Source organism: Pinus tabuliformis, chromosome 2_1 (assembly GCF_031772625.1).
Source record: "Pinus tabuliformis cultivar Carrire ecotype Pingquan chromosome 2_1, CPIR1, whole genome shotgun sequence".
NCBI classification, from domain to species: Eukaryota; Viridiplantae; Streptophyta; class Pinopsida; order Pinales; family Pinaceae; genus Pinus; species Pinus tabuliformis.
In genome coordinates this window covers 884,846,701-884,861,013 of record NC_142299.1, presented here as the reverse complement: position 1 = coordinate 884,861,013, position 14,313 = coordinate 884,846,701, and the positions used below count along the sequence as shown (strand labels likewise).

Here is a 14,313-nt window from a genome sequence, read left to right as displayed (position 1 = left end):
TGGCTCTTGATTTTTCAATGCTTGGCCCTAGGACCCAAGCTAGTCAATATCAACAATGACAAGGGCGAATCTTCACAAACTTGTTAAGGCATTTCCCAAAGGCCCAAGCCATATGCCTTAGTGGCAAATTACATTTTTTTCTATGATCTTAGATATGCATGGCAACTTCCTAGAATTGAGACAACATCTTAGTTATGTAGAGAACATAACAATGCCATATACAACCATTCTTTTGTCTCTAAAATCCTATCTTCCACTCACTACTCTAGTATTGTCCTTTATGCCATGTAGATAGAAAACCAAGTTGTAAAAGATTCATGGAGCTCAAGGACTTTCCTAATCTAGTCATCCATTTGGGGAAGACATCATGTACAAATTAGAAATTACAACCAAAGGAGGATTGGGCAACAAGAAGTCAGGACCGCATCAAGTCTTAGTCTAAGCTCTCACAAGATCAACACCAAGCCAAGGCACACTACCATTTCTAGTGACCGAACTGAACATCAAGTTAGCAGGAGTAGCCAATCCCACAAAAAATACCCCACTATCAAACTTGTCATCTCTATTTCAAGTCATCCAAAGTAATATGAGGAGGACCTGTTGATTTTTGGTAGCATAGAATGTGCTCTAGCCATGAAAATTGGTGGAGAGGCTAAGGCACATGAGATCTCCAAGACCAGTAATCGTTTGGAGAAATTCCACCCAAATGAAAAGATATTAAAATAATTAATATTTTTAATGGGGTTCCTAAGTCTAAACTTAGGAAAATTAAAATATTAATGTGTATTAATATAATATGGGTGAGAAAGTTCTAAATAACGAGGATCAAGCCAAATCTAATCTTAGTCGTTGATTAGGGACTTAATCGCAAACGTTGAATCGTCAACAGGAAAAGTATAAGAGGAGGCTTGAGGGTCAGTTGGAGATACACCAAGAGAGATCAGTGAGTTCGATTTTCTGAGGCGAGGTTTGCTGAGGAAATCGAGCAAGTGATCTGTTGCAGCAAGGGGCAGTTCGGCAGGAGGCCGAGAATACATAGCAGAGAGGTAGTGAAAGTGTAGAGAGACAGCACAGAGCCAAGGAGGGCTAACGCAGAGGCTAAGGAGGCTAGCACAGAGGACGTAGAAGGTCGTAAAGCTGACGCAAGCAGCGCAGAGGGCTGCAGGGCTGACGCTGGGCTGAAGAGGCTGCGCTAAGGAACTTCGGTGGGGTAGACTGGGAGCTGATCAACTAACGCAGAGCCGTAGGAGGGTGACGCGGTCCCTGGAGGGTGAAGCAGAGTCATAGGAGGATGACGCAGTCCCTGGAGGGTGACGCAGTGCCAGAAGATAGCTTGGAGCAGCTTTCGTTGTCCAGCTGAGGAACAATCGAAGTTACTGTGGGGCCAATCATCCAGTTGTTGATTAGCCGAAATATCTGTCTCCTGAGAAGGTACTACTGCCGAGGATAATCTCTGAAGGGTAAGTCATTTCTGGCACACTAGTTGTATTCAAAAATCTGCATAATAATAAAACCCTCATATCTGTTGCACCGATTTTCCTGCATTGGGTTTTTCCAGGGACGATTGTCCAAAAATAACGGTGTCCCTTGTGTTGTCTCAGTTTATTTCAGTTGTTGATCTATATATTTGTGAACGTTGCAATTGTGTTTATTTCGATGTTTATATTATTAAATAACTTGTTAATGTAAAGAACAAGTAGGAGATAATAAACCAGATATTGCAGTAGGGGTTTCTGATGTATTAGATTCAGAAATTTTCACATGGTATCAGAGCGATTGCAGATCATAGGAGACTAAAGGCACCAGCCGGAAAATCTGAGAGTTTGCAGCAGAGAAGCAGCTATCCTGAGAGACAGCGTTGTTCCAGAGCTAGAGACGTAGAAGGAAGAGTGACACAGTGCAGAGAAGGTAACGCAAAGGCTCACGCAATGCCTGCATCAGCATTTTGAGCCAGGAAGGGAAGACACAGTAGCTGGGAGGAGCCCACGCAGTAGCTGCGTCAGCAGTCCAGGCCAGCACAGAGGCAGAGGGGGGGCAGATCAGGCCTACGCAATGCCCAGTCATCTTTCTCAGCCAAGAAGGATTGACGTTGTGGCCAGGAGGAGCTAATCCAGCTCTCACTGTGATTGCACAGAGCCAGAAGGGCTCAGATTCTTCAGTTGTCGGGGCTAAGGGAGCTGTGCAGATTTTGATTTGAGGAGCTGGTGGGACGTTGTTTCTGTCAGTGCAGAACAGTGTCTAAGGAGATGAAACCAAGGTAGAGGGAAGCACTACCTCGACAGATTTCTAGCCAAGAAATCTAGATCCGGGTTGTAGCGGCAAAGGAGGATTGGAGAGGAGTGGTTCAACAGTTGGCCAAAGGATTTCCAGGAGGGAAGTCGAGACTCAGAGGGAGTCTAGAAGAGGAGCAGAGATGGCAGTAAATGGATTGAGGGATCAAGACAGATTGGACGGGGCTTCCAATTTTGTCATCTGGAAGGCCAGGATCCTGGCAATCCTGGATAAACATCGCATCAAGGACTATGCCTTGAAAACCGTAGCTGTCCCAGTTGACCCTAATGCTAATGAGAAGTATGAGGAGGCCGAGGCAAAGGCGAAATGCATGATCCTAGATGGGGTCAAAGATCATGTCATACCACATATTGCTGAGAAGAACACAACAAGGGAGATGTGGGAGGCGCTGACCACCTTATACCAGGGCTCTTCCATGCAGCGGAAGATGTTATTAGAAAATCAGTTGAGGTCATATCAAATGCAGAAAGGAGAGGAGATAGATCCATTCCTTCTCAGGTTGCAAGGAATTCGCGACCAGCTTACTTTCGTGGGGTCTACACTAGATCCAAAGTTCATGGTCAGGACTACCCTGAATGCAGTCTCTGAGGAGTGGGAGACGTTTGTCCAAGGCATTTTGGGTAGAGAAACTCTCCCCAGTTGGGAAGAGATGTGGGCAGCTCTTCGATAGGAAAGATCAGGAGGTTGACCAAGGCAGGGAGTAGTGGTAAGGGAATTCGAGTCAAGAAAGAGGAGGAGGAGGATGCAGCACTAGCATCTGCAGGACAACAACGGAAGAGGAAGAAGAAAGACATCTCCAAGGTCAAGTGCTTCAATTGTGGGAGCTGGGACATTATTCATCTCAGTGCCCCAAGAAGAAAGGCAAGGGAGAAGCTTCCGACTCAAAGGCAGCTCCAGCAAAGGCGAAGAAGGATGTCGACACTGATGACAATTGTGCATGAGTGTTCATGCGCCTCTAGAGAAGAGGTGGAGAGACATAGCGCTGTAGTCGAGAGGACTATAGGGCACGGGCAGGATCTTGAGGTACCCAAACTCTTGGATCACATCCAGCTACAGGAGCCCTTAACGACAATAGCATGATGACAGGTGTCGGGTGGAGCAAGGTGTGATGGAGCGACAAGGCAGTGCTAGAGTGCAGAAATCTGAGGTAGCGCAGTGGAGGTTGCAGCAATGCGAGAGGCACAGAGGTGTTTGCAGCAACGCAGTGGTAGCAGAGGGAGCACATGATAGCAGCAGAGGTAGCTTCAGCATCACGAGGCTTCCAGATTGACCGGGATGTCAGTGTTTGGGTGAAGTCAGTTACTTACTTCTCGGTAACTGAGTTGCAATGCAACAATTAGCAGTGGTAGTGTTATGGGCAGCATGATGCAGCATGTTGAGAGGGAGTTGCAGTACAAATGTAGCAATGGCAGTGGGCAGTGTCATGGGCAACAGTACAGGAAGCAGCAGCGCAGGGGATGTGAGGCAACAGGCCAAGCATCAGCACAGGTGCCGATGCGGAAGATCAGTGTGATGCTTCTATGTTGAAGCATTACTAGAGCACATTCCTTGCTAAGAGGGAGTGTTGATTTTTGGTAGCATCAAATGTGCTCTAGCCATGAAAATTGGTGGAGAGGCTAAGGCACACGAGATCTCCAACACCAGTAATTGTTTGGAGAAATTCCACCCAGATGAAGAGATATTAAAATAATTAATATTTTTAATGGGGTTCCTAAGTCTAAACTTAGGAAAATTAAAATAGTAATGTGTATTAATATAATATGTGTGAAAAAGTTCTAAATAAAAAGGATCAAGCCAGATCTAGTCTTAGTCGTTGATTAGGGACTTAATCTCGGCCGTTGAATCGTCAACAGGAAAAGTATAAGAGGAGGCTTGAGGGTTAGTTGGAGATACACCAAGAGAGATCAGTGAGTTCGATTTTCTGGGGCGAGGTTTGCTGAGGAAATTGAGCAAGTGATCTGTTGCAACGAGTGTTGGAGACAATGTAACTAGGTTCGATCTTCATAAATGCAATTTTGATATTTGTACTTATTCAAGAAAAGAGAAACTATTTTTGTATTATTTGTCAATGAGTTTCTTACTCATTGAAAATAGGTTAAGCACATTTTGAAGTGCTTCTAGAGAGTCAAAGTCAAAATGTAATTATGAAAAGACCCTTTGAGGGCATGTTACATCATGTAAGTCATCATACAAGGTCAAGGAAACAACTCCAAGCATGGTCAAATCCTCTCCAAGCACCAACGAAGTCTACAAGCAGTTGCATAACGAATAAAAGATGAATTATAAATGAAACTGTCAAGTCGGCTTTAGAGACAATCAAGTCGGCTTCAAGGAGGAGGGATAGACCTCTATTTATAGAGGTTGTCCACTCCTCATTTGGATATATAACATAAGCTCTGAAATCCGCAAAGAGAAGGGTGACAAGAAGGTTGAAGTAGCAAAGATAAAAGGTCTAAAAGAGCAGCGAAACAAGGAGACTGAACAACGAAGAAGAAAAGGATTGTCTCTAGGGTATATACACAGTCACACGTGCGAAGGAGTAAGGGACAGACTGCGGCCAAATCAGTAGCAAAAGTGCAGTGACATATCATTTATGGTTTGGGCTAGAAACTAGGCTAACAAAGGTCTCCTACTCCAGCGTTGAAGGTAGCCTCACAAGCGAAGAAAGAAGGAGAAAACAACGAGGGATATGGGATTGTTCTTACAGTCACACACAGCCACACGTGCAAGAATCTGAAGTTGTTCCTGCGGCTAGGGCAGCAGTAAACTACAGTCACACATCCACCCTTGGTTGAGGCTAAAACTAGGCCTAAAAGGCCTACTACTCTAGCGTGGAAGAAAGACCTGCAAGAGAAGAAGAAGGGCACTCCAACGAAGAGGGAAAAGAGGCTACAACAGTCACACGTGCGAGGTGCAGGAACGACTTGACAGCAATTTAGGGCAGCAGCATAAGAGACCTAATTCGGATGAGCAGTTGAGTCTACAAGATCTCCTAAGGACAGCAAAGAAGGTCCTCCTTATAGCTACAAAGAGGAGCCCTAATATTCTAGGGTTTCCTAACCTAGAGGACAAAGTGTTGGAAGACAAAGTGCCCGAAGATGTGCCGAAAGTGACAATGCAGAAAGAGAAAGGATTTGACTCATGCTTGGAGGAGATCTTAGTCAAGGGTCTAGGGTTTGGCAGTTGTTCAAATAAAAAGCTTCAATAAGAGAAAACTTACAAAGGGTTTCCCTCTCAAGAGTGGAGAGGATTTGTCCATGGTAGAGAGCCAAATTTTGTGTTCTTGTTATTTTGTTTTTGGTAGCAATTTGATGAAGCACACTAAGAAAAAGTAAAAAGACTTCACAAATTGTTATCAAGTCTCAGAGAATCATCACAACATTACTTTGCCCTAGATTCTCTAACAGCGAGGGGCAGTTCGGCAGGAGGCCGAGAATACATAGCAAAGAAGCAGTGAAAGTACTGGAGAGACAGCACAGAGCCAAAGAGGGTTGATGCAGAGGAAACCAAGACTGACGCAGAGGCTAAGGAGGCCAGCGTAGAGAACGCAGAAGGTTGTAAAGCTGACGCAAAGGCTGACAAAGGCAGCGCAGAGGGCTGCAGGTCTGACGCTGGGCTGAAGAGGTTGCACTAAGGAACTTGTGTGGGGCAGACTGGTAGCTGATCAGCTGACGCAGAGCCGTAGCAGGGTGACACAAAGCCGTAGGAGGGTGACAGTCCCTGAAGGGTGACGCAGTGCCAAAAGATAGCTTGGAGCAGCTTTCTCTGTCCAATTGAGGAACAATCGAAGTTACTATGGGGCCAATCATCCGATTGTTGATTAGCCGGAATACCTATCTCCGGAGAAGGGTAATACTACCGAGGATAATCTCTGAAGGGTGAGCCATTTCTGGCACCCTAGACGTATTCAGAAATCTGCATAATAATAAAACCCTCATATCTACTGCACCGGTTTTCCTGCATTGGGTTTTTCCGAGGACGATTGTCCAAAAATAACAGTGTCCCTTGTGTTGTTTCAATTTATTTCAGTTGCTGATATGTATATTTGTGAACGCTGCAATTGTGTTTATTTCGATATTTGTATTACTAAATAACTTGTTAATGTAAAGAACAAGTAGGAGATAATAAACCAAATATTGCAATAGGGGTTTCTGATGTATTAGATTCGAAAATTTTCACAGGACCAACATTGATCTCCAAGGCACCATTGAAGAATCCATAGGGGCAAGACAACCACAATCAAGAGTTGTTGGAGAAGCTGGAGTCTAGACTATGGTGAAAATCTAATGACCACAGCCTCCTTTGCCCCTAGCATATTTTATGGTGACATGCAAGTAGTCAAAGAGCCATTATTTTGTAAACATTGTTTCATCATTCATGTTAATTTTTTTGGAAATTTGTGGATATTTATGGTGGGAATGTAACCTCAAAGGCATTTTGTGTTAGTTTTTGGTAGCATCGAATAGGTGTTCTAGTCTTTATGATGTCCAAGAGGCTAAAGAACACAAGATCTCAAAAACCCATAAAAGATTTCGCCAAAAAAACCTTAGAAACACCTCAATTAGATTAATTAGCCATAATTAAATATTTCCTAAGTCTAACTTAGGAAAAGTGGTTAATTAAATCAGATTAATTGAGGAAGGTCGATTTTACTCTAGAGACTTCTGGAAAAATTAATTGACGGGGTCAAGATGATCATAACCATCGATTGAGATGTGATCATGGTCGTTAGTTTCCCAACATAAGATTATAAGAGCAAGGTCGATGGGGTTTGGAGAACATGTCGAGTATCATTCAAGTAGTTTGACTTACCCAGTTACAGTGATTCAGCAAGGGCACAGTTGAAGCTAGGGAGTGGGGAGACACCAGCAGAAGGGTTTTAGCAGAAATTGGGGAGAAGATTTCCAAGGGAGATTTCCACAGAGTTCTAGTATTCTCAGAGTCGGAGAGAAGGCTGAATTTATTCTGCAGAGAGGTTGTGTGAATCTTCCAGTGCGCAAATCTAGGCAGCAAAGCGATCTCCAGTTGCCAGAAACAGGTTTTGAAGGAAAAGCAAGTTGCCTAGTGCAAGTTGCAGGCGGACGAAGGGGTTGCAGGAACAGCTTTCAAGTAGTACCTCGAGTTCCAGTTGAGCCAATGCGCATTTCCAATTGCCAGTGCACAGAGCAAGAGAAAATGTGAATTATTGGAGGAGGCCGAGTTGGTTTTTGTAGAGGAAACGTTGAGTTTCCAAATCGATTTGCCAGTTGAAGTAGTGGAGAAAATTTTATAGAGATTTGCCAATGTTAGGAAAGAAAACCATTGTACTCTCTAATTTGTTGAATAACAATAATAAAACCCTCATCTGTTGCATTAGTTTTCCCTTTGGGGTTTCTCCAGGGACTATTGTCCAAAAATAACAGTGTCAAAATTCTTAGCTTTTGTAGCATCGAATGTGTTCTAGCCACGAAATTTGGTGGAGAGGCTAGAATACATGAGATCTCCAAAACTCAGAAATCATTTCTGGAAATTCCGCCTAGAAATGACTTAATTAGATTATTAACCAGTTTTTAAATATTTCTTAAGTCTAAACTTAGGGAATATGGTTAATTAATCAGTATTAATTAAGTCAAGGCGAGAATCATCTAGAAACTCACAGATCGATCCAGAGATGATCCTAGCCATCGATTATGTTTTAATCTTGGTCGTTGGTGCTCCAACAGAGGATTATAAGAGGAGGTCGATGTGGTGATGGAGAGATCACTTGAGACACTTGAGTAGTTTGATTTCTTGGCAAATCGATTTCCAGAGTAGTAGCAGTCAGTTGTCGGAGAGAGCTAGAGATCAAAGCAGTGTGTGAGGGGCAGAGACAGTGAGGCTAGAGGAAGTATTCCAGATCCAGTGAGTGCATTTGCAGAGAGGCAGAAGAGCCACAGAGAAGCTGACACAGGGGCTACGCAGTAGCTTCTAGAGGCAAGTTTGATTTGCTAAGAGGGAAAGACGTCTTCAGTTCCAGAGGCCGAGAAGGAGTCCCAAAGTGCCAGAGAAGCATTTTCCCAGCCAGCAGAGGGTAGAACGACTTCATCAAAGACTAGTTAGAGGCTTGACATCAAGCAAACTGCGCAGAGCAGCGTAGAGGCTGACACAGAGGGTCAGAGGGCCGAGTTTTTGAAGGCAAGTTGTGTCGGGGTTTGCCTATGGGGTGAGGAAATTCCTCACTAGATTTTTGCCAGTATTTTTCTCTGTAGGATTGCCAAATTTCGGCATCCAGTTGTACTCAGAATTTCTCACTACTGCATAATAATAAAAACCCTCACTATTGCACTGGTTTTCCCAAGTTGGGTTTTTTCGAGGACATTTGTCCAAAAATAATTCTCATTTTATGTGTGTGTGCTAGCATTTCTCAGTTTCTAGCGCATTATTTTTCCATAGTATTTTATTTGTGAAGGTTGCAGTGTATTTATTTCGATATTTTCCGTAGCAGATAAATTGTTAGATTAATTAACAATTAGGAGAAATAATACCAGATGCTGCAATAAGATTTCAGTTGTAGGAATTTTCACAAAAATTATTGTGTGTGTGCATTATTTCTTAGTTCTAGTATTCTATTTTCCACAATGTTTTTTTTGTGAAGAACTGCAGTGTGATTTTATCAATATTTTTAGTTAATAATTAGCAAAAGACAAATAAACTGCATAAGTTAGGAGATAAATTTCCAGATGTTGCAGTTCGTGGAAATTTCACATTTTGTACCCAAAAGAGTGTTTTGTAATTTCACATGATTGTGAGTTGGATTAATGTGAAATTTCCTTGAAATTGCAGCAACTGGAATTTATTCTCCTAACTGATTAGCAGTTTATTTGTTATACGGCAAATAATGAATAAATCACACTGCAATTCTTCACAATAAAAATAATGTTGCGGAAGTAAAATCAGGAACTGAGAAATAGATGCACACATAAAAATCAACACAATATTTTTGGACTAAATATCCCCGGAAAAACCCTGAAGGGAAAACTGGTGCAGTAGATGAGGGTTTATTTTATTATTATGCAGCAAATTTTTGAGAGTACAATAATCTGGATGCCCAACTGGCAATCCTCCAGCAAATTTCTAGCAAAATATCTAGGAGATAATTTTCTCCCTCTGCAAATCAACTCGACATCCACTAGCCTAGTCGAACCCCACTGGAAAACTCACTCTGCCTGGAATTCACATTGCTTGGCCTGGATAATTTGCACTGCCTACAAATTGGCTCCAAGTGAGTTGTCCAGCCTCCCTCTACCCCTGGAAAATATTCGCTCTGCCTCCCAGATGATCTCCCGGCCTCCGACAACTGAAACAAACCCTTTTCGGCAACTCGCACTGGGGTTTCTGGCTGCTCGCACTGGCTTTTGCAGCCCTATTTGCAGATAATTCGGCCTCCTTTCTCTTGCCAATCTAGCACTGGAGAAACACTGGAAAATTCCCCAAAATCCTCCTCCTGAATTTTCTATTGCTCCCTCTCTCTAGCTCGAACTACGCCCTTGCTGAATCACTACAACTAGGTAGCTCGATCTGCCTTAGCTAACTCGCTCTCCCTCTTGTGTCTTTCTCCATCCCATCGACTTGCTCTTATAATCTCTCGTTGGAGCATCAACGGCCAAGATCTAATCATGATCGATGGCTAAGATCATCTTAGACTTGATCCAAGTCATTTTCTGGAAGTCTCTAGAGCATAAGTCGATCTCCTCAATTAATTCCCATTAATTAATCAATTTTCCTAAGTTAGACTTAGGCATTTTTAATTATTGATCAATTAATTTAATTGAGTGGTCTCTAGGTGTTTTCTCCTGAAACCTTTTCTGGGTTTTGGAGATCTTGTGTTCCTTAGCCTCTTAGACACAAATCGAGACTAGAACACCTGTCCGATGCTACCATATCATCCAAAAACTAACAATTAATGGTAGCTTTCCTATGGTTTCCCATGTTCTTATTGCAGAAATAACCCTATACATTAAGTAACATCATTATGATATTAATGAAAGCTACTAAATAATAATGAAAAATAAGAAACATAATCTGCAGGTTTTTATTACTTCCCACAGACAGCACCCAAATTCCATCTATGTATTCCACACACATCATTACACACTTGTAATGACATGGTACAGGAATGGGGACAAAAAAGTTACTAAAAAATAGAAAAATAAATCTGAAGCTTTTCTTTATTTCCCACAGACATCATCCAACTTCCATTAGTGTTTTATCGGAATCACACCATTTTCACACACAGCATTACACACTTGTAATGACACTGCAATGGAATGGGGACCAAGAGCGACTTTGAAAACATTGACATTCCCTTTTGGATGCTGTGTCATGATACAGCTGAAGTACATATCCTGATCACATAGGTATAGTAGGCATCTCCTGGCTATGTCAGGTGGTCAGAAAGGGTCCCACAGCAGCAATCTGAACCCATAGCATTTAAAAGCTCTTTAAAAAAACCTAAAATCCCTTAGAAAAAGCAGAAGTGAAATGAAAAGCCAAAACATAATTGCCTCCTTCCTCTTTCCAAACCTGCCTCATCACTTTTCAATCTCACCTTTAGTATTTTTTATTTTAAAAACCCTAATAATGCCCTAACCCTGTACCCCAAATTTGGAAAAAAGCAAGCCATGTCTAGTATCTACATGTGCACACACTGGTATCAGGAAACCTTGTAATATAGTCTAGTATATCAATAATCACACCATGAACTGTTGGTATAAAAAGCAAATGATGATCATAAATTGAATCTAAGAGATAGTATAATGAACTTGGGGTCCTTCATATCATACTACCTGCATTAAGTTCCAGATGTGAAGAGGAGCAAAGGCAATCAGGGAGAGTCTTGATCAGCGTTTAGTAAGTTAGATGGATTAGATACGAATTACAACTTACAAAGATTTCAGAGCAAGTAGATTAAGCATTCAGATAAGTGAAGAGCATGCCATGTGGAGACATGGAGAATACCAACCATGAAAGTATTGAGGAAACTATCATTCGTACAAAGCTTAGACACTATGTCAATTGCAAAAACAATAGCTTTAAAAGGAGCCTTACATCATTTATGAAAAAGAAAAGGCAGACCTGTAAGTGACAATTGCAGGCATTGTTCTGGCTTTCAAAAGCGTATCTAAATCAACTCGAGGATTAAAATTTCTCACGTGATCAATGCGAAGCTCTACACAATCTGCACCATGGATCCGTGCCAGCTCCATTTGAGACAGCATCTCTTCCACAGACTGAGCCACTAAGGGGATGCACAGAAGACAACCATTTTTAACCATTTCTGCCATCTTTAATATATGTATAGTTTGTCAACCAGCAGCGATCGCTATCAACTTAATGCTCTTCCCCAGCCTTGATCACAAAATCTTCAAAGATATCCCAAGCTTTTAGTGAAAAAAATGCTACATAGTTGGTAAGTACTAGCAAGATACAACAATAGCTAGATGATCATTTCTCATTCATCTGTATCCTTAAGCAGAAGAACCTGCTACATGCACAAACAACAAAGTTACAAACATTAAGAACCTTGATCCAATGTACTGAAGACGCACTAGTTCTACCTTTGCATTTAAGAGATTGCAATCTGTGCCTAAAATGTAGCCAGAAGAAGACTAACAGCCGATATGATTCTGACAATGTAGATATTAGATCTTGCAGTTGTGGAATGTTGCCAACGAAACAAATACAGTAACCCACACTAATATTTCAACCAGAGGTGATACATTAATGATCAGGAAAAAAATTAAGATACATAATCAACCCATGGCAGGCAATCATTGAGATTTATTACATCATTCTACTGTCTATTTCAAGGGCATTAGATGCAACAGGTCACCTTGAGAACATGTCAAGTGTTAAACATGAAACAGGACCTATTAGCTTTACATGACACAGATCACACTCAACAAACATAAACAGGACAGGATAAACGTCATGAACATCAAAGGATGTTAACCATTTCACCTGGTATTATCTTAGCTATTCAAATTCCCAAAGTTTTCTCTAAGTATTATGTTGACCGAGATGATGATTTCCACTGGTTTTGTCTAGATACAGTCATCTCTGGGCACCTTCCTGCATCAAAAATATAAAAGATTGACCCAAATCGTGGATTAAGGCAATTGGACCTAACGAAGCTCATGAGAAGATGAACTTGGTGAGTCAAGAAAAAAGCATAGAGCATGCAAAACAACTCCGAAATTGGGGATAAACAGAGAAAATAGAGCATCACCGAAGAATTTTAAGCAGATGCGGAGTGCAATGAATACGCATTGAACCATTTAAGAATAAATAAGAAACACCCATATCAATAATGAAAGCAAAGACAATATTGCTGAAATAGCCAAGCTCAGATCAAATATGTGAGAGGAGAAAACACAAATAAAAGCAGGCTTTCAGGCATGAAAATTTAAATAATACATTTAAGCATAGACATAGATATTATAGCGGATATTCAATGCTACTCCAGTGTTTTTTCTTGTCTGGATTTCGACAGTGATGACGCCGGATTCGACCATGTAAACGCCAAAGGAGGAAGGATGAAGATACAGAGAAGACTCTTATATAGAAGAAAACATATAGGCATATACATGAAAAATGAAAAAGTTTAGGGAATTGTTTAATTTTTAAGATACAACAATAGCTAGATGATCATTTCTCATTCATCTGTATCCCTGGAAATCAAGCAGAAGAACCTGCTACATGAACAAACAACAAACATTAAGAACCTTGATCCAATGTACTGAAGACGCACTAGTTCTACCTTTGTATTTAAGAGATTGCAATCTGTGCCTAAAATGTAGCCAGAAGAAGACTAGCAGCCGATATGATTCTGACAATGTAGATCTTAGATCTTGCAGTTATGGAATGTAGCCAACGAAACAAATACAGTAACCCACACTAATCTTTCAACCAGAGGGTATACATTAATGATCAGGGTGAAAAGTAAGATACAATAATCAACCCATGGCAGGCAATCATTGATATTTATTATATCAATCTACTGCCTATTTCAAGGACATTAGATGCAACACGTCACCTTGAGAACATGTCAAGTGTTAAACATGAAACAGGACCGATTAGCTTTACATGACACAGATCACACTCAACATTCTAAACATAAACTGGACGGGATAAACGTGATAAACATCAAAGGATGTTATCCATTTCACCTGGTATTGTCCTTGCTATTCAAATTCACAAAGTTTTCTGTAAGTATTATGTTGACCCAGATGATGACTTCCACTGGTTTTGTCTAGATACAGTCATCTCTGGGCACCCTCCTGCATCAAAAATGTAAAAGATTGACCCAAATCGTGGATTGAGGCAATTGGACCTAACGAAGCTCATGAGAAGATGAACTTGGCATTAGGTAAAGCGAAAAAATTAGTCATGCATCTGCTGCTATTTAGACCTTGACATTAGGTAAACAGAAAAATTGGGGTGAGTGGGGCAGTTCCCAAGCAGTGTGAAGAAAAAAGCATAAAGCATGCAAAGCAACTCCAAATTTGGGGGTAAACAGAAAAAATAGAGCATCACCAAAGAATTTTAAGCAGAAACAGAATGCAATGAATACGCATTGAACCATTTAAGAATAAATAAGAAACTCCAATATCAATAATGAAGGAAAAGACAATATTAAAGAAACACCCAAACTCAGATCAAATATGTGAGAGGAGGAAAAAAAGGCAGGCTATCAGACATGTAAATTTAACTTATACATTTAAGCATAGGCATAGATGTTATACCAGATATTCAATGCTACTCCAGTGTTTTTTCTTGTCTGGATTTCGACAGTAATGACCCCTGATTCGACCATGTAAACGACAGAGGAAGGATGGAGATACAGAGAAACACATATATAGAAAAAATACAGGCATATACCTGAAAAAAAAAAAAATTAGGAAAAAAGTTAATTATTAAGGGATTAGGCGGCCACAACTGCAGTGTTGGTGATGGTCAACCCTCTTTTCCACGTGATTGTGAATGCATTCCAGATATTCTGGT

The 14,313-nt window shown here is 41.1% G+C and overlaps 1 protein-coding gene and 1 long non-coding RNA gene across 8 annotated transcripts in view; both read right to left on the bottom strand.

The window, feature by feature from the left end:
* The window catches only part of LOC149203487 (bifunctional 3-dehydroquinate dehydratase/shikimate dehydrogenase, chloroplastic-like), a 233,068-nt gene that overhangs the window by 192,072 nt on the left and 26,683 nt on the right, over nucleotides 1-14,313 (bottom strand). The window contains exon 1 of one of the 7 annotated variants that reach the window (XM_089403453.1): nucleotides 11,386-11,621. The exons of 5 other annotated variants lie outside the window; for them this stretch is intronic. In XM_089403453.1, the coding sequence (XP_089259579.1) occupies nucleotides 11,386-11,594 (209 nt within the window). In that variant the 5' untranslated portion in view covers nucleotides 11,595-11,621. Of the gene's footprint in view, nucleotides 1-11,385; nucleotides 11,622-14,313 lie in introns of those variants that run through there. One more of the 7 variants, XM_089403459.1, reaches the window with a different exon arrangement.
* LOC149203488 (uncharacterized) lies at nucleotides 11,692-14,194 on the bottom strand. Its single transcript, XR_016253957.1, has 2 exons — nucleotides 14,055-14,194; nucleotides 11,692-11,794 (listed from the first exon to the last, which is right to left on the bottom strand). It is a non-coding gene; the product is annotated as an uncharacterized LOC149203488 (long non-coding RNA).